General features: G+C 43.6%; 1 protein-coding gene across 7 annotated transcripts in view; it reads right to left on the bottom strand.

Moving 5' to 3' along the window:
• The window catches only part of RBM26 (RNA binding motif protein 26), a 946655-nt gene that overhangs the window by 645054 nt on the left and 276963 nt on the right, over nt 1-24638 (bottom strand). For all 7 annotated transcript variants that reach the window (XM_033948169.1, XM_033948166.1, XM_033948165.1 and 4 more), the window contains exon 7: nt 21513-21752. In XM_033948169.1, the coding sequence (XP_033804060.1) occupies nt 21513-21752 (240 nt within the window). The remainder of the gene's footprint in view (nt 1-21512; nt 21753-24638) is intronic.

Below are 24638 nucleotides of genomic sequence, written 5' to 3' on the forward strand. Positions count from 1 at the left end.
AGGAATTGGACTATGAGCCTATATTGTTCTTTGTTGAAAAATTCAATTTTTGGTAAATTGCGCATGATTAAAAATGCTTTCTGGGTAGTATATGAAAAATGAATGGAAGAAATTGCATTACAATTAGTATTATGGGGGTGTGGTCAGGAGCAGGTCTGGGGCAGAGCTGCAGCAGAGCTTGGGTGGGGGATACTCAGTTGATATTTGTTAGACTTATGGGGAGTACTTGGCTTGAAGAAGTTGAGAAACACTGTTCCAGAGTACTTATTCATGTCTATTTGTTTACGTCAATCTTTCAGATAATACATTCTTTATTTTAGGGGCATGATAAGCTGAAACTGATATCCATTTCTGGCTCAGTATACAAAGGTCAAACTGAAGCAAATTTAGTTGCAGCTCCTCAGAAACAAACTCAGCAAAAAGAGAAAATTCTTATGCTACCATCAACATACATGTGCTGCTGTATCACAGTTTTAAGCAAATGTCAGTCATTTTCATACATACCTTTATGAACGCCCCTCTCTATTTAAGCATGATACAAAGAAAAAAGTTTCATTCTAAAGCAAAAGCAAGAAACTAATTGCCGTCTTTGTCAGTTTTGCTATTTACACCAAAATGTTTTACAAAAGGTAAGAAGCATAAAAAAATTAATTCTGCTCATATCAACAAATGTAAAACAGCAACAATGAAAAACGAAAGAACAGGTAACAAAACACGAGAAACCTGAATGTTAAAGCAATGCTATAGAGAGACACAGTCTGCACTGTCAGAAGAGGTACCTGAACAAGGACACCTCCTCTCCCTCCCCCCAAACTAAGTGCTAAAATCCATTCTGATGGCACTCATATAAAGGCTAATTAGAAAACAGAAATCCAGCTTACCAGTACTTGTAAAGGCAGACAATCGGTGAATCAGCAAGGAATAGGGTGGGCTCCCAGAATAAAGTGTGGATTTACAAGAAAGAAGATTAGCAAAGGTAAGAAATTAATCTTTCGTTCTTGTACAATCCCACTTTATTTCGGGACCAGTGGGACGTAACAGAGTAGTCCCAAAAACTCAGGGTGGGAATGATAAGCCCGCTGCCAAAACAAAGGCACCAAACATTGGCCGCCACATTGATCCTGTAGAACTTGGCGAACCAAGTAGAGGACCAAGTAGAGGCCCTGCAAATCTCATCCAGAGAAGCAGCCAACGACTTTGCTCAAGAGGATGAAACACCTCTGGTTGAGTGAGCCCATACCGTGAGGAGGGGCTTCTTTTTAGCCACCATGTAAACTGTGGAAATGGCCATGCAAATCTACCTGGAAATGATAGCCTTAGAAGTTGGCCTACCTTTGCGGGCAGGGCCGCCAGAACAAACAAGTGGTCAGAGAGGCAAAACTCGCTGGTTACCTCCAGGTACCGGAATAAAATGTTGCACATCTCTAAGGACTGTAACACCCAGTACTGCTCCCTCGAGCCAGAGGAAGCAAAAGCAGGAAGACGGACTTCCAGATTCACCTGGAAAGTGGAAACTACTTTCGGAAAAAAGGAAGAAACAGTACAAAGCATCACAGTGGAATTCGTAATATGCAGAAAAGGAACCCTGCAGAAAAGAGCCTGAAGCTCTGAAACTCTGCGGGCTAAGGCAATAACCACTATGAAGTCTATCTTGATTGTGAGATCCATCAAAGATGCCTGATTCAGAAGCTCATATGGCAGACGAGCCAGAGAGTGAAGAATCAGATTAAGATTCCAGGTTGAATAGGGAAGGCGCAATGGAGGCCAAAGTCACAGAGTGCCTCACAGAAAATGAGCTACATATGGATAAGCTGCCAATGAGCCCCTCAGAGCTGCCATCCTGAAGAAACTCTAGGACCCGAGGAATCAAAGGCAGAGACCTGTCTCAGGGAGCACCAGGACTGGTAATACCTTCAAGCCTTCGCATAGGCCGCTACTATGGACTTCCTTTTACTGTGAAGCAATGTGGCAATCACAACCAAAGACCAGCCCCGGCTAGTTACGGCCACATGCACAAGAGCCATGACAAAAGACGAAAGCAGTCCAGATCCCACATCGCAATCGGACCCTTTGTGATGTAAAAATAACAAGGTATTTAGAGTCACCGATCCTGCTGGAGCCAAACCAAGTAGGCATACCAAAGCCACTTTAGCTAATCGGGTGCAAAAAGAATAAACAGACCTTTGTGGCCACTATTCGTCTCAATAGACGTCCTATCATTGGCTATGGGAGAAAGACATAGAAGAAACCTTCCCATGGCCAGGGCTAAACCAGAGCATTCAGGCCAATGCTGTCGGTCTCTCAATGCCAATTGATGAACTGAATCGGCTTTCTTGTTGGCCACAATCACAAAGAGGTCTACTGAGGGGCACCCCCACTGATCCACTACAGAAACAAAAACATGATGGCACATAAAGGCCAAATGACCAATCCTGTCTACCCATCCACAGTAACAATTATCTCTTCCTCTCTCTAAGAGATCCAAGTCTCTAGGACTATCCCACATTTTCTTGATTTCAGACACAGTCCCTCTTCTCCACTACCTCTTCTGGGAGACTATTCCAAGCATCAGCACCCTTTCTGTAAAAAAAGTATTTCCTTACATTACTCTTGAGCCTATCACCTCTTAACTTCATCCTATACCCTCTCAAATAAATGAGGCTCGACTCATATGCATTTATATCACGTAGGTATTTAAATGTCTCTATCATATCTCCCATTCTCCCGCCTTTCCTCCAAAGTATACAGATTGAGATTTTAAGTCTGCCCCATACGCCTTATGATGAACACCATGCATCATTTTAGTAGCTTTCCTCTGGACCAACTCCATCCTTTTTGAAGGTGTGGCCTCCAGAATGGTACACAATATTTCTTATGTAATCCGCCTATATATCTTGTAACTTCATAACAATTCTTATGTAATCTGCTTTGAACTGCAAGATAATGGCGGAATAGAAATCATTAATGTAATGTAATATTATAAATGAGGTCTCACCGGAGTCTTATACAGGGGCACCAATACCTCCTTTTTCCTACTGGCCATAACTCTCCCTTTGCACCCTAGCATCCTTCTAGCTTTCACTGTCAGCTTTTCAACCTGTTTGGCTATCTTAAGATTATCACATACAATCACATCCAAATCCCACTCTTCTGTTGTGTACATAAGTTCTTCACCCCTATACTGTACCATTCCTTCGGGATTTTGCAGCCAAAATGCATAACCTTGCATTTCTTAGCATTAAATTTTAGCTGCCAAATTTCAGACCATTCTTCAAGCTTCACCAGGTCTTTCTTCATGTTATTCACACCATCCTGTGAGTCAACTCTATTGCAGATTTTGGTATTATCCGCAAAGAGGCAAATCTTACCCGACAGCCCTACTGCAATATTGTTTACAAAAATGTTACAAAGAATAGGCCCAAGAACATCCTTTTCCTCAGAGCGATCTCCATTGATCACTACCCTCTGTCGCTTTCCACTCAAACAGTTCTTGACCCAGCCCATCACTTTGGGACCCATCCCAAAAGCACTCAGTTTATTTATTGGACGTCTGTGTGGAACACTGTCAAAGGCTGTGCTAAAATATAAATACACCACATCTACCGCACTCCCTCTATCCAATTCTCTGGTCACCCAGTCAAAGAAATTGATCAGATTTGTCTCACCAGACACACCTCTAGTGAATCTATGTTGCCCCTGGTCCTGTATTCCACAGGATTCCAGAAACTTCACCTTTATTTATTTTGAAAGCGTTTCCATTTATTTGCTTACCACAGAAGTCAGACTTACTAGCCTGTAATTCCCTACTTACTGGCCTGTAATTCCCTACTTCTTTCTTATTTCCACTTTTGTGGAAAGGGACCACATCCGCCCATCTTCAGTCCTTTGGTACCACTCTCAGCTCTAGAGACTCATTGAAAAGGTCAGTCAGCGGAGCCACCAAAACTTCCATAAATTCCTTCAACACCCTCGGATGTACACCATGCATCTCCATCACTTTGTCTACCTTTATTTTAGCTAGCTCCTCACGAACACAATCCTCTGAAAATCGATCAGGGTCTACTAATCCTCCATCCCTATTCATGTTTGTCTTCTATGGTCCCGTTCCTGGCGCTTCAGCTGTGAACACAGAACAGAAATATTTCTTAAGCAACTTAGCCTTTTCTGTATCAGTCTCTACATATTTCTCTCCTTTAACTTTGAGTCTCACAATGCCACTTTTGTAATTCTTCCTATCACTGACATATGTAAAAAATGTTTTGTCTCCCCATTTTACCATGTCAGCTATTTTTTCTTCCATTTGTATCTTTGCTTTCCTAACTTCTCAACCAGCCTTTCTTTCGATACCATTGATAATAGCTTATTACTATCCCGTCTTCATGAAATAGGCATAACAGGTCAAGTCATGGACTGGTTCACCTCTTACTTTTCAGATAGATCATCCAAGGTTATTTTTAACGATACATCATCCGAGCCTTCTTCCACAAAATATGGAATTCCACAAGGCTCGATCCTGTCACCGCTACTTTTTAACATCTTTTTGTCCCCTCTTCTGACTATAGGTCAATCCATCGGCTTCACCACATTTGCTTATGCCGATGATGTGCAATTAGTTCATCCTATTGACCTTAATAACATCGAGGATGTTGTTTCCATCAACCACAAACTTGAAAAAATCAAATTATAGTTAGATTCAAATAGGTTGTCCCTCAACATCAATAAATCTAAACTAATGATTTTTCCCTTTAAAGAAAGAATAACTTCAGGCTCCCTTGAAATTTGAATCCCTCCCAATTAAAATTGTACCCACTCTAAAGCTACAAGGAGTCACCTTTGACTGCAAATTCTCTTATCACAACCATATTAGCACGGTGGTCCAGAAATGTTTCCACCGCCTTAGAATGATACGATCCTTTTCCAAACTATTAGACTCACCATCTTTGAATACACTAATCCATTCTTTGGTAATTTCTTGTATAGATTATTATAATGCCCTCTATAAGGGCATTGTTAAAAAGGAAATAAGACGCCTTCGGATAGTACAAAATACTGCTATCAAGATCATTTATGGCACAAAGAAATATAACCATGTTTCTCCTCTTTTAATCAATGCACATTGGCTACCCGTCGAACATAGAATTAGTTATAAAATTCTGCTATTAACTTTTACAACTCGCTCAAATAATCAACCAGAGTTTGATAGACTCCTAATTCCCTATTATCCCACTAAATCTCTTCGTTCCACATCACAAAATCTTCTCGTTGTACCATCATTAAAACTAATTAATATGTTGAGATTTAATAACTTTGCTGTCACTGCACCCTCTCTTTAGAATTTGCTGCCTAATCATTTATGGATCAAATCCATGACAAAGCAATTCAAAGCAAAACTAAAAACATTCTTATCTGAAGACGCTTTTGGCTAAAACTGTCCTTCTTAGGACTAAATCAACTACAGCCTCTACCCTTACCTATTGTTTCTTCCCTAAGTGTGCCTTTTCTTAAATATTGTAGTTCCATCCTTCTTTCCCAATTGTGTGCAGTTCTTATATATGTTTTTGTACATGTCTACTAACCCAACATGGTTTTGTATAATATTTTAACTCTAATTATTTTGTTCCTTTAAAGATATTTCTTTTTATTATTGTTGTACACCGCCTAGAAATTTGAATAAGCAATATAAAATTTTTTTTAATAAACTTGAAACTTAAACTTTTAATAAACTTTTTTTAATAAACTTGAACTTTTCCAGATATTTTTGCCTGCCTTCATCTTTCTGAAATATTTTGTAGTTTATGAAAGCTAACCTCTTATTCTTTATCTTTTTAGCTACTACCAAAGCGGCCTTCTTTTCCTCTTACTTACATGCCTCAAAAAAAGGTTTGTCTCTCTTATAATTACTCCTTTCAGTTTTCCCACAGCATTTCCACTCCTTCCAGATGTTCCCATCCAGACAATTCCTTGGCATAATCCCCCATCTGCTCAAAGTTACTTTTTTAAAGGTCTAGAACCTTTGTTTTTGAATGAGCTCTCTCTATACCCATCTTAATATTAAACCCTATCAATTTCTTTGACTGGGTGACCAGAAAATTGGATAGAGGATATGCGCTAGATGTGGTGTATTTAGACTTTAGCAAAGCCTTTGACAGTATTCCACACAGACGTCTAATAAATAAACTGAGTGCCATTGGGATGGGTCCCAAAGTGACAGGATGGATGAAGATCTGGTTGAATGGATGTTACCAGTGGTGTTCCTCAAGGGCCTGTTCTTTTTAACATTTTTATAAATGATATTGCTGAAGGGTTGTCGGGTAAGATTTGCCTCTTTGCAGATGATACCAAAATCTGCAATAGAGTAGACACGCCAGATAGTGTGAACAATATGAAGAAAGACCTAGCGAAGCTTGAAAAATTGTCTGAAATTTGGCAGCTAAACTTTAATACTAAAAAATGCAAGGTCATGCAATTCGGCTGCAAAATACAGACGGAACGGTACAGTTTAAGGGGGCCTGGGATAGGCACGTTGGATCTCTCGGAGAGAGAAAGAGATAATGGTTACTGTGGATGGGCAGACTAGATGGGTCATTTGGCCTTTATCTGCCGTCATGTTTCTATGTACCATGCAGTTATTACTAGATGCTAGATGATCACCCATCAGAAACACTTTCTTCATTTGTAAGCACTAAGTCCAGTATGTTCTCACTAAGGTAGAACGATGGACTACACAATTCAGACTAAAACTAAACCCAGAAAAAAACAAGCTTTTCCTGGCAAGTCCTAACCACAAGCTAACGAATACCTCTTTGAAATTAAACGGGTTAATTTACTCAATCAATTCTACCATCAAAATCCTTGCAGTCATCCTTGACTGGTGCCTGACTTTTGAAGACCATATTAATGCTCAGGTTAAAAAATGTTTTTGCACCCTCTGGAAACTTCGTACCATCAAACACTATTTTGACTTCCTCTCTTTTCGACTGCTGGTTCAATCTCTAATCTTAAGCACCTTAGATTACTACAATATCATATACTTGGGATCCTTTAAGAAAATCATCAAACGATTGAGAATCATTCAGAATACTGCTGTCCGCCTCATTTATGGTCTCAAAAAGTCAGATCATGTAAGCCCGTATTACAGAAAACTACACTGGTTGCCGATGGAGGCAAGGGTCATCTTCAAGTCTGCCTGCCTCTGCTTCAAAACCATAACAGGTTCATCCCCAATATACCTGACGCACCATTTTGAATTTCCAGGCACCACTTGCACACGTAATGCCTATCTGTTTGCCTTCCCCTCCCTGAAGGGCTGTATCTACAAGAGATTCCTTGATAGATCACTGCCATTCCATTCAAATTCATCCTCCTACCAATCCTTCAGGAAATCAATTAAAACCTACCTCTTTGATAAATTTCTCTGACTTCTTCCTGCCTCATTGTATCTCTGAAATGCTTCCGGATATACCTAACTACTCTTGGCTTACTAATGTAATTTTAAAGTTTTTTCTGCAACATCGCTGTCTGTGTACAGTCTCTTCTTCTGTAAACCACTCTGAACTGCTTGTGATATTCAGGTATACAAAATAAAGTTGTTGTTATTATTATTATGATCCCTTCCCTAATGGGTTCCATTACCAACTGCTGGAACAGTTCTTCTTGTAGAGAATCTAGGATCTCCCTACTTCTAGAAGGCCCCGCAATAGGGATACCCCATTCAACATCTGGCATGTTAAAATCACCTATTAGTAAAACTCCACCTTTTTTAGATATACAGTGGCAAATCGGCACCTCGGAAACCGAGCGTGCCTCGATTTGCGAGCGGCACCCCTGCGATCCGGCACCCCCCCCCCCCCCCCCCGCTTCTTACTGTCATCTGGGCCTGGGCACCGGCACCGGCATGTCCTGTGCGTTGGTGCCGGTGCCTGAAGATCGGCCTCCTCTTCTTGCTGGGCCTTGAGCATCTGCGCATGCTCAAGGCCTGCGAGTTCACGCTCTCTCTGAGATTCTCGGAAAGAATGTGAACTCACAGGCCTTGAGCATGCGCAGATGCTCAAGGCCCAGCAAGAAGAGGAGGCTGATCTTCGGGCACTGGCACCAACGCACAGGACATGCCGGTGCCGATGCCCAGGCCCAGATGACAGTAAGAAGCGGCGGGGGGGATGCCGAATCGCGGAGGGGGGTACCGAATCGCGGGGGGTGGGTGCCGGATTGCAGGGGGGGCCTTTGGGGGGAGCAATACCGGTTCTTGGGGGGGGGGGATAGAGCAGCGCCGCTGGCCTCGGGGGATAGGAACCAATCAAGCGAGTTTCCATTACTGTCTATGGGGAAACTCGCTTTGATATACAAGTATTTTGATTTACAAGTGTCAGCCTAGAGGCCTCTGGGAGATTATATCAATCTGACCCTGGCATGGGAAGACAGATAGACCCTTAGTGCAGGGAAACTGTTTTAAGTAGCCCTGATTGATATATTTTAAGTTTCAAGTAGCCCTGCTTGAATCATGGCTAGCTAAAAGGTGTTAATGTCTGATTAAGAGGGTGCTTTGGACAATGGTGCACAGATCAAGCCAGAGACTTAATCCCATCACCATGCTTACAGGTATCTCACCCTCCTTAGCAATTAAATTAACCATTGTTTCAAACAGTTTACAAATTCTAAACAGAAAGATACTGGGGCATACAGGTTTCTATATTGAGCCAAGGTATAAAAGCCTGCTCTCTGCAACACACAGCTCTCTCTCTTTTTCTATGGAGCTATCAGGAGAGGGGTCTTCACTACCTCTCTCTCTTTCTATCTAACTACCTCTTGGCTCTTTGCTTGGCACTCTGGTTCTGTCTTGGCTCCCCCTCTCTCGGTCTATCCTTCCCTTTATCTATGGAACACGAAGCTTCCTAGAACTACAAGCTTCTATGTCCCTCTTTACCTCTGACCTCTGTAAGGCAGTGAGACTGCTTGCTCTCTGCTTAAGTGTAATGCTCTCTGCTTAATTGTAATGCTTATAAATATTACTTTTCTGTAAGACTATTTCTATAATATATTCTTTATATAATCACCCCTGGCTGTGCTTCTTATTTGATACTATCCCTAATGAAACTTCTGTGAAGGAACTGAACCTGGGACCTGGCGTTTGTCAGTACGCCTTTCACTTAACCCCTACCACCTAATATTGTGGGGGCCACTTTCAAACTGACATTTTGGGGGCTCTGTCTCGGTCCTTCCTGATGATTTCCTTTGGGTAAGTAGAATTTAAGTTTTTTTTATGCACTGTGCAATAGGATTATGTATAGACAGAGTGATATAGAAATCAAAAGTCCTTGGAAAACCCTTAGATTGATTGTACGTTAGACTGGATGACACACTGTTGAAAAGTTCCAGTAATATTGTGGGGTTTTATACTTGGTGAGATTTTATTTCAATTTTTGATTGATAGACAGAGTGAGATAGAAATCAAAAGTCCTTTTGGAACCCTTAAATTGTTTTAGACTGGATGACACAATTGTGAAAAGTTTCAGTAATATTTTGGGTTTTATATTTGGTGAGATTTTACTATCAAAAGTCTTTGTAGTTTACCTGTGCCAGTTTGCATTGTATGATTTGCTATTATATGCTTGCTAGGGTGTTGCATGTAAGAATATTTGAGCTGCTCTGAAGAAAAGCAGGGTTCAAAGTGAAAACAGTCACTCAATTAAGACATGCCACATCTGTACTAATAACTTTTACTTTTGTTACCTTGTGCTTTTAATTCTATTTCTTGTCAGTCTCTGCCCTGGTGAAAGGCCCAGTGCACACTGGACTGGAACTGGCAGCTGACACCTCTGCTCTTCTATATTTTATCCTGCTAAACTTCTGCCTGTAAATTTCAGATAGTAACCAGTGTGGGCAAGTGTGGGCATAAGTGTATTATTTATGCCAATGACTCTTGCCTAACACGCTTTACCTCGCTTTTCTACCTACTCAAAGGCTACACACAGACAGGGACATTTAGAAGCCCATTCTCTCTGCCCACGAACCAAGGCAGACTTCTGCAGCCTCAAATATGAACCCTTTTGATTTTCAAGAACTCACAGATATTGTACACAAATATTTTGACAAGAAAGGGGGTCCATATGAGGGTAATTTTCCAGAACACACATGGCACGATATTCAGAAACAAATGGTTTCTCATTCTCAGGAGTTTAGAAAGAAAACAGATAAACGCAAATGCCTTTTCATTCAGGGCTTATGTAGAGGACTTATTAGCCTAAGACAAGATAATACTGACTTGAACACTCAGTGCCATCAGCTGTCCAAAGACTTAGATGAGGCACAAATTAATATATCCATGCTAAGAACCCAAATTGTTCAGGCCACAAATACCTTTTTAACTGTAAATGAACAATTAGAAGAGGCCAAGGCAGAATTAAAGTATTTAAAGTCAAAATGTGCCTCACAGGGACAGGCTAATGCTGTCTCCTTACAGATTCTGCCATCTGCACCTGTGCCACCATCACCATATAATCCATGTAGTCAGAAAACCATTTTTGTAGCAGGTCAGAGAAAGGGTAAACTAGCTACAGATGTAGAACAGGAAGAAGACCCGACAAACGAAAGTGAGGAAAATTCATTACCAGGCCAGAGCAATACCAATAGTACCCCTATAAGTGACACAGCTCCAGTAACTGTAGTGCTGCAGGGACATATGAAAGATAGTGACATTGAAAGAATAGTGGAGAAAGTGGGCCCTATGCCTTTTAACATAAATGAATGGTGCAAATGGGCTATTGACATACTGATTCACTGGGGTCTAGGGAAATACAAAAGGAACAATGCAGATTTTGATAAGCTTATGCACCTAGCCCTGGGTCCACATTATTATAAATTTGGATCTCTTGTTCATCCATACCAATTTGTAAAGATGGGCATCGAAAAACTCTTTTGCTGCACCTCTTTGCAAGTACTTAGAACTCTTTCACCCCTGCCAAGTGATACACCAGAGCAGTTTGCATATAGAGTGTGGGTAATCAACGCGGTACTTAACGAACATGAACATTGGCCCACTTCCTCAGATTATGGCCAGAGAGAACATAAAGAATTCCTATTAGAATTATTATCTCCCGAGATTACTAAACACCTTCTGTTGTTCTCGGAGAACCCTAAAACTACGCCTTTTGACACTTTACTGCTCAGGATTGGGTCTGTGTGGAAGACCCAGCCAGCTCAAATTATTTCAGTATCAGAAGCTAGAAGGTGGCGTGCTGAGGGAGCACCCCAATACAAGAAAACACCACACACAGGAAATAGAGGGCATGGCAGAGGTAGTTACAGCAATTCCTCCACTTACATTCCTTTCCATGAGCTCAGAGCACAGACAGAAGCATTAGAGAAAGAGAAAAGGAAATGGGAACAGGATCGTCACACAATGCAGATAGAATTGGACAGAGTAAAAAGTGATTTGACAGCCAGGAAAAACAGTGCTAGTCCATAGGGATGTCCTGACTCTCTGTGTCCGAATGCCAAGGTGACTCAGGCCTTCACAGCTCAGCCAGACTTCTTTCACTTACCTGTGGACTCACTTTTGGAGACGCAGGATAAGGGAAAGATGTCAGACTCAGAATTCAGCTTGAGGTATGTTGCACCTTTGATTTTGGACACTTCCGATAGCCCCAATGTTAATACTACCATAGAGGGTCAGGATAAATTAACGTTAATTGATACAGGGGCTAGATTCAGTTTCACAGATAGAGCGCCTCCTACTGGAGATCAGAAAAACGTGGAAATTTGTGAGATTCAGGGTCTAAATGACAAAGCTTCAAAGTGTGTGTCTATCCCACAAAAGGAACAAATGAAAGATATTGTAGAAACTACTGCCAGCACGAGTGAGAATACAGGCAAAGAAATAGTTGAGGTGACTGGTCTTGCATTAGGTACAGGAATTCTAAATGCTTCTAAACCTTTGGTTCACAAGGTTATTCCTGTGCAGTTAGCCACACAATGCTGCCTGCCAGTGCAGAAGCATGATCATAGTGTAACTCACTCAGAGGCTGTAGATCTTTCAGTTTGGGCACAAGATTGGGGGAAAAGGTACACAGAAATTTTGTTTGAGGGCAAAGATCCTGCACCACAAACACAGCAACCAGTACTTCCTCCAGCAAATGAACTGGTGCCTAAGATGGAGGAGAGAGGTCTGAGTGGACCTATCTCTTTAGCATGTGGCTCTCCAACTGGGTCATTTGCTAATTCAGAGGGCTCTGTTAGGCTCACTATACACTCTCAGGCCCTAACTAAGACTTCAAAGCCCGTAGTACCAGTGGCAGCCTCTCACTCTGAAATGACTGTGACATTTAACCCTAAATGTGCATTTTTCTCTGTCCTAGACATGACTAATGATTTTCGGAATTTGCCCCTTGCCTCTGAATGCCAGGACACAACAGTGCAGACAAAAGAAAACAAATCTAGCCTGCACCTGACTTCTGCACCGCAGTGCCCATTCCTCCGAGTCCAGTGGGACCCAGGTGGCAGACATGTGGTCCAGGTCGGCCTGAATGGAACATGGACAAAGTTTGCTCTAAGTGACCTTGAGGTTGCTGCTAATTTAAAATGTTTTTTTCTTTTTCCTAGCAGCAGTTCGGATATAGCCATCCCAGACCAATTTTGGCACAAAGATATTTCTAGTGTTTTCCAAGGTTCCTCTTTATCACTGCAGAGATAAAGATGTTCCAAAGAAGATATTAGCTTTATGCCTTTTCTGAATATGAGATGGTTATGATATGCATTATTTGTACGACTCAGGGGTTCATCTTTGCTGTGTTTTTCTATAACAATGTGTTTATTTGCAGAGTTAAATTCAGCTCTGAACACTTGACAGATGGAAGAATAATGCCGACGCCTCAAAATTTGTGTTTTATGTTGTCTGTGCTATGTGGTCTGTCTTTTGTCTATTTGTTTTAGTTTAGGGGGTACCCCAGGATACATAACATTGGCCATTTCTAGAGCTCTTTTCCCCAATTTTTTTTTTTTTTTTTTAACGAGCCCAATTGCGCAATGTTCTTTTTTCCCTAAATGTAGCTTAGTTAGGGGTTATATTTTTAAGAAAAGGTTTTATTCTATATCTACACCATGTTTATTCTATGCTCCTCATTAGATTCAGTACACATTTCTGACATAATTTTTTTATATATACATTCAGTACAGAATTATGGTTTCTCTGAATTGCCATAAGTTATATGCAGCACACAAAAACATATCTTTTTGGAATGTCTGCTTAAGAACCTTAATTACCTGATTATTGTCTGTCTTTTGCCATAACTATAACAAGTAAATGCATTAATATTGTTACATGTTGCCACATTCAGTACAGGCAACTAGTCTCTCCCTCTCTCTCTATATATATATTTATACATTCAGTACAGGCAACCTGGTTTCTCTCTCTCTACATTCAGTACAGGCAACATGTTTTCTCTTCCATTTTCTATCTCTTATTTGGATCACACTGGAGTACAGCTGCTGAATGATATCGGGACTCTTTTCAAATCCCTCCCGGTATGCACAGACATCATTTCATCTCAAGGGCAAACACCACCAGTTTCCAGTGACTTGACAGATCCTGTGCAAACATCAGATCCTGTGCAAACATCCTTTCATTTCAAGTGTGAACCTCATCAGTTTAAAGAGACTGCCGGTTCCTGCTGGACTAATTCATCTTCATGCACCCTGACTGCAAAGACTTTTCCACACATGCTGTACACAATGTTTCCTGTTCATCGGATATAGCCACCTTCCTAAGAACGCTTTGCTGTACAATTCCTCCTATTTAACCTATTCTATGGACATTCCAGACTTTATTTCTTATGCTGTACATCCACTACCTCTTGGAATGGGGAATGAGACATTCCACAAGCTGCTGAACTTTACTGAACTTCATACTTACATTGAACAACTTAAGAAAACTTCCAAAGAAGTGATTCATACTACAAGACGCTCATGTCTCAGTTTGGGAACTTTTCTTTGGGTATTCGCCCACTGCAAACCACGTATTTAATGTTTTAATTCACCCTATCATTATCTTAATTATTGTACAAATTTTGTTATGTATTATTATGCTTTTTCTTTGCTGTAAAGTGAAACACATGTACATTTCTTTACAACGCTTATCATACAAGCTTCCTTCTAACTTTTAAGGCAGTTATACATGTATTTCCAGTATCTTTTCTGACACTTGCTAATTTGGTCCTAATTTGGTTTTAATTTGGCATGGCCTATTGCATTACCATTACCAGGGTCAGATATAATATTATCCCATATCCCATACTTAGATACTCTCTCTTATGACATCTTGGTACCTTTATACCTGAACCTCCTGAAAAAGCTTCATCCATTATGCACCGTTCACTCACTCAACGACGGGTAAGATATAGGCATACTGGGATCCCCGCCCAGATTATGGCCTATACGACCTAAGACAGAGGTTTGAACTCGTAATGGGAACTGTTTACAACCTATCTTCATAGCTTGGAGATTCTGCAAGACAGGGGACGTACTGTTGGAGGTAAGCGAGGGTACCACAAGCTTGCCCTCATTTCAAAGAATAAAAATAAAAATAAAAAAATTATGGGAGATGTCAGCCTAGAGGCCTCTGGGAGATTATATCAATCTGACCCTGGCATGGGAAGACAGATAGACCCTTAGTGCAGGGAAACTGTTTTAAGTAGCCCTGATTGATATATTTTAAGTTTCAAGTAGCCCTGCTTGAATCATGGCTAGCTAAAAGGTGTTAATGTCTGATTAAGAGGGTGCTTAGGACAATGGTGCACAGATCAAGCCAGAGACTTAATCCCATCACCATGCTTACAGGTATCTCACCCTCCTTAGCAATTAAATTAACCATTGTTTCAAACAGTTTACAAATTCTAAACAGAAAGATACTGGGGCATACAGGTTTCTATATTGAGCCAAGGTATAAAAGCCTGCTCTCTGCAACACACAGCTCTCTCTCTTTTTCTATGGAGCTATCAGGAGAGGGGTCTTCACTACCTCTCTCTCTTTCTATCTAACTACCTCTTGGCTCTTTGCTTGGCACTCTGGTTCTGTCTTGGCTCCCCCTCTCTCGGTCTATCCTTCCCTTTATCTATGGAACACGAAGCTTCCTAGAACTACAAGCTTCTATGTCCCTCTTTACCTCTGACCTCTGTAAGGCAGTGAGACTGCTTGCTCTCTGCTTAAGTGTAATGCTCTCTGCTTAATTGTAATGCTTATAAATATTACTTTTCTGTAAGACTATTTCTATAATATATTCTTTATATAATCACCCCTGGCTGTGCTTCTTATTTGATTCTATCCCTAATGAAACTTCTGTGAAGGAACTGAACCTGGGACCTGGCGTTTGTCAGTACGCCTTTCACTTAACCCCTACCACCTAATATTGTGGGGGCCACTTTCAAACTGACAACAAGCATGCTTCTGAAACGAATTATGCTCGTAAACCAATGTACCACTGTATTCTGAATGTCTACTATTAAATCTCTGTCCACTTCTTCCATCTGTGAAGGAGGCCTGTATATCACACCAATGTAAATATATTCACCATTCCCTCTTTCCAAATTGATCCACAGTGCCTCTTCCTTGCCCTGCAGATCCTGCAATTGTGTGGCTTTAATATGATCTTTGTATACACCAAAAACTTCAACAGGACAGAGAACCCACGGGTATAAAACAGTACAAAAGGAAGTGGGAAAGGACAATGAACACTCCACTAAAGATCACTTATGTAAAACCAATTTGTTTATTTCCTAAAAGGACACAAGCAGAATTGTGGACCCGACACAGAACTGTGTTTCGGCGTTTGAGGAACACCTACATCAGGGGTCACTGTGGCGTATATGTTCAAAGATGACAGGTCTGGGATAAAACAAAGCTCGGTCCAACTAACATGCCAGAGTAACCAAAATCACTAAAAAGCTATGGAAGCATTTTCAAAAATGCTTCCATAGCTTTTCAGTGATTTATTCATTTTTCTATACTGTTCCCCTAGGAGAGTTCAGAACGGTTTACATGAATTTATTCAGGTACTTTTAAGCATTTTTTCCTGTCTGTCCCAGCGGACTCACAATCTATCTAATGTACCTGGGGCAATGGGGGGATTAAGTGACTTGCCAGGGTCACAAGGAGCAGCATGGGTTTGAACCCACAATCCCAGGGTGCTGAGGCTGTAGATTTAACCTCTGTGCCACATTCTCCCCATTGCTCAGAAGGGAACTGCCAACTACCACTGCCTTATGCTTCCTAGTGGACACTCTTTGGGACAGGGACCACTCTCTAGGTTCTAGCGCCTGACGATTGCAAAAGTCTGCTTAAACGTTGTCCACTCCTGCCAAGTGTACTGCTGAAAGTGCCACAAAATGCATCTCTGCTCACCAGAAAAGAAGCTGAGCCTCCACGCTCAGAGAGGGGCTCCTTGTACCCCCATGCCACATGACATAAGCCACTGCCTTGGCATTATGCAAGAAGACATCGGCTTGATGACTGAGACGACTCTCGAAGCAGAGAAGAGCTAGTTGAATTACCCAAATCTCCAGATGATTGATCAACCACTGGCCCTGAACAGGGATGGTCATACATACCATTCCCCAGTCTTTTAGACAGAATCACCTAATCCAAGATCCGGAGGGGAAGGCCCCTGAAAAGCGAGAGGTGTCGCAACCACCAAGACTGTTCCGTACCACAGTCGTCCAGGGAAAGGGTGCATGTAACGGGTCCTACTGGAATTCCAGCGCGAAAGCAGAGCATCCTGCAGCGGATACAGCTGGGCTCGGGCCCAAGAGACCACATTGATCGTTGCTACCATGATACCCAGAACCTGAAGATAATGCCATGCTGTCGGAACCAGAGGCTAGAAGATCCCTGACAACCTGTCAAAGCTTCTCCTGATGGAATAAAGGCGGAACTTGAGGATCCAAGATGGTGGCAGCATTAATTTGGCGTCTCTGAATTGCACCTGTTGCTGGATCACCTTGACGCACACAATCTGATGAGGACCAGCCAGCACGGCTTCAGCAAAGGAAGATCTTGCTCGACATACTTGCTGCACTTCTTTGAGGGAGAAAACAGGCAGATAGACAAGGGTGACCCGGTCAACATTGTATATCTGGATTTTCAGAAGGCGTTCGACAAGGTCCCGTATGAACGACTACTTCGAAAAATTGCAAACCATGGAATCGAGGGTGAAATACTCACGTGGATTAAAACCTGGCTAGCGGATAGGAAACAGAATGGGGGTAAATAGACAATACTCGGACTGGAAAAGCATCATGAGTGGAGTGCCGCAGGGTTCGGTGCTTGGATCCGTGCTCTTCAACATATTTACAAACAACCTTGAAATTGGTACGACGAGCGAGGTAATTAAATTTGCAGACGATACAAAGTTATTCAGAGTAGTGAAGACACAGAAGGATTGCGAAGACCTGCAACATGACATAAACACTCTCAAGAAATGGGCCGTGACATGGCAAATGATGTTTAACATGGATAAGTGTAAGGTGATGCATGTCGGTAACAAAAATCTTATAAACAAATACAGGATGTCTGGTGCAATACTCGGAGAAACCCCCCCAGGAAAGAGACTTGGGAGTACTTGTCGACAAGTCAATGAAGCCGTCTGCGCAATGTGCGGCGGCGAAAAGGGCAAACAGAATGCTAGGAATGATTAAGAAGGGGATCACAAACAGATCGGAGAAGGTTATCATGCCACTGTATTGGGCCATGGTACGCCCCCACATGGAATACTGCGTCCAGCACTCATCGCCGTACATGAAGAAGGACACAGTACTACTCGAAAGGGTCCAGAGAAGAGCGACTAAAATGGTCAAGGGGCTGGAGCAGTTGCCGTACAGTGAAGGGCTGGAGCAGTTGCCGTACAGTGAGAGAGTAGAGAAACTGGGCCTCTTCTCCCTTGAAAAGAGGAGACTGAGAGGGGATATGATCGAAACATTCAAGATAATGAAGGGAACAGACTTAGTAGATAAAGACAGGTTGTTCATCCTCTCCAAGGAAGAGAGAACGAGAGGACACTCTCTAAAGTTAAAAAGGGATAGATTCCGTACAAACGTAAGGAAGTTCTTCCTCACCCAGAGAGTGGTAGAAAACCGGAACGTTCTTCCAGAGGCTGTTATAGGTGAAAACACCCTTCAGGGATTGAAGACAAAGTTAGATAAGTTCCTGATGAACCAGAATGTACGCAGGTAAGGCTAGTCTCAGTTAAAGCACTGGTCTTTAACCTAAGGGCTGCCGTGGGAGCGGCCTGCTGGGCACGATGGACCACTGGTCTGACCCACCAGCGGCAATTCTTATGTTCTTATTTCCTAAGTTTTTCCCTGCAGAGTGGTAATTATGCCATATACCAAATACAAGGGAAATGTTCCAGACGATTCCCTTGTGGCTCGAACATCTACTTGAGACTCTGACCACCATCGGGATAGAGACCGCTATAAAAGTCTCAGGTAACGGTGTGCCCCTGGTACTACCTCCAGAGATGCCTACATGACCTCCAGAGATACCAAAATAGAGCTGAGAACTTGAACATAATCCCAAACTTTCGACCGTAGAAGAAGAGAGGGAATCAGAGAATGTCTGGGGCAATTTAGGACCCAACCCACAGATAGGAGAAGAGAGAACACCCTTCGGGTTACCTGCAGACCCTCCTAACCAGAGGACGCCCGACTCAATCAAATCCCCCAAGTGTGAGTGCCCCCAAATTCAATGTCTCCAAAGGAAAGCCGTCACTACCACTATCACATTGGAATATTTATTTATTTATTCAATTTTCTATACCGTTCTGCCAGGGGAGCTCAGAACGGTTTACAAGTGGAGATGCGGCAAGGCCAAAAGACCAAGCGCAAAAGTGAAAATACTGTCATAGAACACCCAACCAATGATAGCGCCGAAGCGGCGGTCTGATGAGAATGCACAAGTACATTTCCTTGAGAATAAGCATCATGAAGTAAACGGACTAACATCCCTGACCCATTTACTCTGGAGGAGCAGGGACTACTACCTCTAATTCCAAAAGGAAACAAGGGTGCTTCACACTGACTCTGCCTTGTCTGCCCCTGAACCCAGGAAACCCAAGAAAAATCTGTGACGGGAGAGGAGAATTCCAACTTGGAACTGTTTTGAATAACCTCTAACACCCACTGATCTGATGATCTCTGGGCCCATTCCACCAGGAAGGAAGACAACTGCCCCCCCCCCTCCCCATTAGAATTGATGGAGGAAGCCAGGACCCCGAACCTGTGGGTCATGTGCAGCTTAGGAGGCAGCCGCTTTTGGAGGGATGAAAATAACTACAATATCGGCTCAGAAAGGTATGACCCTGAAGCGGTTACTGGGAGAAGGAGACTTAAAAGGAACTCTTAGATGCGACTTCCAGCAACATTGAGATTTGGAATCCCCAAAATCCCAAACAAATTTCTCCAATTCCTCTCTAAATAACCAGCAACTCTCAAAAGGTAGCTGTACCACATGGAGTTTTGAAGCAGCATCCGCCGCCCAGTGGCAAAGTCTCCACGATCTCCCAGAGACCATCAGAAGAGGCATTTGATTAGTCGGCTCACGAATGACAGCATATAAGGCAACTACCAGATATGTCATCCCCATCTGCAATCTACTGAATCCACTGAAGACAAGCAAGAGCCGCATACAAACTACACACGGCAGCCTATAAAGTCAAAGTTGCAACCGCAAACAACAATTTCAAAGAGGACTCCAGCTACCTATCCTGAGTGTCCTTCAATGTCACCCCTCCCTCCACAGGCAAAGTGGTATACTCGGTAACTGCAGCCACCTGAGCATTCACCTTAGGAAGCTGAAAGGTATCCCATTTGTCCTGAGCTACTGTATACAACTGGCCCATTGCTTCCACCACCCAGAGATCCACCTCTGGCATGGACCACTGAGCCGAACTAGCTCCCGCCTGACACAGAGGACCAGAGATACCTCAGGAGGCTTTTAAGTACCAGCTATGAGAGGGTTTGTAGCCACTGAAGACTGCGTTCCAGCTATAGGAATAATAAGCCTTTGTAAAATCACTGTAAAGCCTTAAAAAAAAAAAAAAAAAAAAGCTCAACTCCTCTCTATAGAATAGCTCCTCCACCAGGACCTTCCCTAAAGCCAGCTCCTGCAAATGCATCACTTCCAAGGACCCAGAAAAAGAAAGGAGAGAAAATCTGCCTCTGCAAGGGGTTTGCTCTCTGCTGAGGACACCACCCTGCGCCACATAGTCCCCAGCCGACAATGCTTAGGTCCAGAGCCATTAAGGTAGCTGAGGCCTGAGTCCATGCATCCCCAAGACTGCAGAGAGGCTGAGAAGGATGGCCATCACAGAGCATCAACTCTACGTGTAACTCAGGCACTAAGTTAGGAGAAAAAGGCAAAGACAAATTAGTATACTGCAAGTATGTGATGCTTCCTGCACCTCTGCTGACTTCCAACACGCCAAAAGGTCAACCTTTGCATCAGCAAGTCAACACATGGAGCGAAAGGAATAAAAGAACACGAGGCAAGGACCATATGTACGCACTGCAGCTGTGTGGGAACACGATGCCCTCTCTGGCACCAAAACGGAAACCACAACCAGCAGAGATCTGCGAAAATAAAAGGAGCCGCTGTGAGGAAATGATCACATGCACGCACTTCATCTGCATGGGAAAACGGCACATTCTCTGGCGCCCAAATGATACCTCAATGGTCCCAACATTGCAGCCCGTAGGAGTTTGCCTCAGTCCACAGCGCAAACATTGCACAACTGACTGCCACAAAGAAAAAAATGCCCCGAAGCACAAAAAGCGCAGCTAAAATAACCCCCGACAGCAATAAACTTTAAAATGAAAACACACACACTCACCCATTCGACGAATGCAGGATTGGGAATAGTGGTAGTTGCAGCTGTTAATGGAATGACAAAACAGCACTCCCTTACCCAAGATTGGTCTTTTTTTTTTTTTTTTTTTTTACAAGGGAAAGAAGAAATCATGCAGAGACACAGCAAACCCCTGGGTCAACAGGGGGAGGGTGGGAAAGGGACTGGGGAGGCCTAGGTGTAACCCCTAAAGCCAGCACTGCTCAGCCAGATACCCCAAACTCAACTGAAGAAACAACAGGAGTTAATAGCATTTTTCCATCGATGAAGCCAGGAGCTAGAAGAACGGCATCCATCCAGCCTGCTGGAGATAGAGCATACTGATTATCCAGTAGAAGTTCCATCCAAGAGGAGCACCTGCAAATCAGTTCTCTAACTCCACCTGCTAGTAGATGTGTGCCATCTCACTAGTCTCTGGATTCATCTGCTGCTGCTGCTAAGGAACTGTTATTTTACATTGACTGCAGTTGCTCTTTGCTGGTCCTCATAAATAATGAAGGGCCAGCACTGAAGATAAGATTTTAAAAGGATTATATTATGTTTCCAAAAATATGTACTCATATTCTTTATCTTTTTATGACCAAAGATGAACTAAAAATAAAAAAATAGTAAAGGTTGGTTACTTTACCTGTCACAGGAGGAAGACTGGGTGGCAAAGGTCCTGGAGGTGGCACAGGTGGTCTAAGATTCACAGGTGGAGGAGTCAAAATAGGTGGAGGGGGAGGGATCCCAGGTGGTGGTGGTCCTTCAACAACCGGGGGTTGTCCAGGAAAGGGAAGAATGCCAGGAAGATTCACATCTTCTACAACTACAGGGTCACTTCCGTGATCAAATGGACACAGATCACCTCTCATACAGAATCCCTGCTCTGGAGAAAAAAAAAATACAGTTAAACATTACACAATTTAAACACTAGATATTTAAAACTGTAACACATATCAGTTAAGAGTTTTTGATTTTCCAAGTAACTGAGGGGAACATTTCTGTCCAAGCAAACTACATCTAATAAAAAAAGAAGGGATATGGATAAATCTCACTATATGGTTACAACCACAGCATTTGTTGTACCCACCTCTCCCAAAGGTGCCAAAAAATGGTATGGCCTATGATCAGTATCAGAATGATGTAAAGATGCACAAAACTCGCACAAAAAAAAGAAGAAACAGATTCAGACAACATAAATGTAGTTGATCCGTATAAACAAAAACAAAACAATGAAAAGACCAAAAAAACCTCTAAAAAATTAGATCCCATTAAACTCTGGCAGTCTTCATAAAAAGCACAGTTACTTACCATAACAGGTGTTATCCAGGGACAGCAGGCAGATATTCTTAACGCATGGGTGACGTCACCGACGGAGCCCCAGTACGGACATTTTTCACTAGAAAGTTCTAGTTGGCCGTACCGCGCATGCGCGAGTGCCTTCCCGCCCGACAGAGGAGTGCGTGGTCCCCAGTTAAGATAAGCCAGCTAAGAAGCCAACCCGGGGAGGAGGGTGGGTCGTAAGAATATCTGCCTGCTGTCCCTGGATAACACCTGTTACGGTAAGTAACTGTGCTTTATCCCAGGACAAGCAGGCAGCATATTCTTAACACATGGGTGACCTCCAAGCTAACAGAGAGGGAGGAGGGATGGTTGGCCATTAGGAAAATAAATTGTGTAATACAGATTGGCCGAAGTGCCCATCCCGTCTGGAGAAGGTATCCAGACAGTAGTGAGTAGTGAATGTGTGAACTGAGGACCAAGTGGCAGCCTTGCAGATTTCCTCGATGGGCGTGGAACGGAGGAAAGCCACAGAAGCAGCCATAGCTCTGACCCTGTGGGCCGTGACAGCACCTTCCAGTGAGAGACTGGCCCGAGCATAACAGAACGCAATGCAGGCAGCAAGCCAGTTGGAAAGCGTCCGTTTGGAGACAGGACGACCTAGACGGTTAGGGTCGAAGGACAAAAGGAGCTGAGGAGATGAGCGGTGAACCCTGGTACGGTCAAGGTAGTAAGCAAGGGCACGCTTACAGTCCAGCGTGTGCAAGGCCTGTTCCCCAGGATGAGAATGGGGCTTAGGGAAAAAGACAGGCAACACAATGGACTGGTTGAGGTGAAATTCCGAGACCACCTTGGGAAGGAATTTAGGATGGGTACGCAGAACCACCTTGTCATGGTGAAAAACAGTGAAAGGTGGGTCGGCAACCAGTGCATGCAGCTCACTAACCCTCCTGGCAGAGGTGATGGCAATGAGGAAAAGCACCTTCCATGTAAGAAATTTGAGTGAAGTTGTGGCAAGAGGCTCAAAACGGAGGTTTCATGAGTGCTGATAAAACCACATTCAGGTCCCAGACGACTGGAGGAGGCTTCAGAGGTGGTTTGACATTGAAGAGGCCTCTCATGAACCGGGAAACCAGGGGATGAGCCGTAAGAGGTTTTACGAGGATAGGCTCATGGAACGCAGTGATGGCACTGAGGTGGACTCTGATTGAGGTAGACTTGAGGCCAGCGTCGGAGAGAGAGAGCAAATAGTCCAGTACGGTTTCCACCGCCAATGAGGTGGGATCGTGATGATGAAGCAGACACCAAGAGGAGAACCGGGTCCACTTCTGATGGTAACACTGGAGGGTGGCCGGTTTCCTTGAGGCATCCAGAATACGACGGACAGGCTGAGATAGATTCTCTGGAGAGGTCAGCCCAAGAGAAACCACGCTGTCAGGTGGAGCGAGGACAGATTGGGATGCAGTAGAGACTGATGCTGCTGTGTAAGAAGAGTAGGAAACACAGGAAGAGGAATGGGCTCCCTGGAGCTGAGCTGGAGTAGGAGGGAGAACCAGTTTTGGCGAGGCCACCGAGGGGCGATGAGAATCATGGTGGCTTTGTCCCTGCGGAGTTTGAATAACGTCCGCAACATCAGAGGCAGTGGAGGAAAGGCAAAGAGGAACCGATCCGTCCAGTCGAGCAGGAATGCATCCGGGGCCAGACGATGAGGAGAGAAGAGTCTGGAACAGAACTGGGGCAGCTGATGGTTGTGAGGAGCTGCAAAGAGGTCCACCTGAGGGGTGCCCCACTGAGCAAAGATGGAGCGGAGTGTGGGGGGATCCAGAGTCCACTCGTGAGGTTGAAGGATGCGGCTGAGATTGTCGGCCAGGGAGTTCTGTTCGTCCTGGATATAGACGGCCTTGAGGAAGAGACTGCGGGCCGTGGCCCAGGTCCAGATGCGGATGGCCTCCTGACAGAGGAGGGGAGATCCGGTGCCGCCTTGCTTGTTTATGTAGTACATGGCGACTTGGTTGTCTGTGCACAGGAGAAGAACCTGAGGGTAGAGAAGGTGCTGGAAGGCCTTGAGGGCATAGAACATGGCTCTCAGTTCCAGGAAATTGATGTGACGTTGACGCTCCTGAGGGGTCCAGAGTCCCTGAGTGCGAAGTTCTCCCAGGTGAGCTCCCCATGCATAGGGGGAGGCATCTGTGGTTATGATCATGGAGTGAGGGGGTAGATGAAAGAGTAGACCCCTGGAAAGATTGGATGAGTTCAACCACCATTGAAGAGATTGCTGAAGAGACGATGTCACAGAGATGGGATGAGAAAGAGGATCGGTGGTCTGTGACCATTGGTTGGCTAGAGTCCATTGAGGTGTCCTGAGGTGGAGTCGCGCCAGAGGAAGCACATGGACCGTCGAGGCCATGTGGCCCAGGAGGACCATCATCTGCCGAGCTGGAATGGAGTGATAAAGGAGCACCTGGCGGCAGAGGTGGAGCAGGGTCCGTTG

The sequence above is a fragment of the Geotrypetes seraphini genome, chromosome 6, assembly GCF_902459505.1.
Source record: "Geotrypetes seraphini chromosome 6, aGeoSer1.1, whole genome shotgun sequence".
Classification (NCBI taxonomy): Eukaryota; Metazoa; Chordata; class Amphibia; order Gymnophiona; family Dermophiidae; genus Geotrypetes; species Geotrypetes seraphini.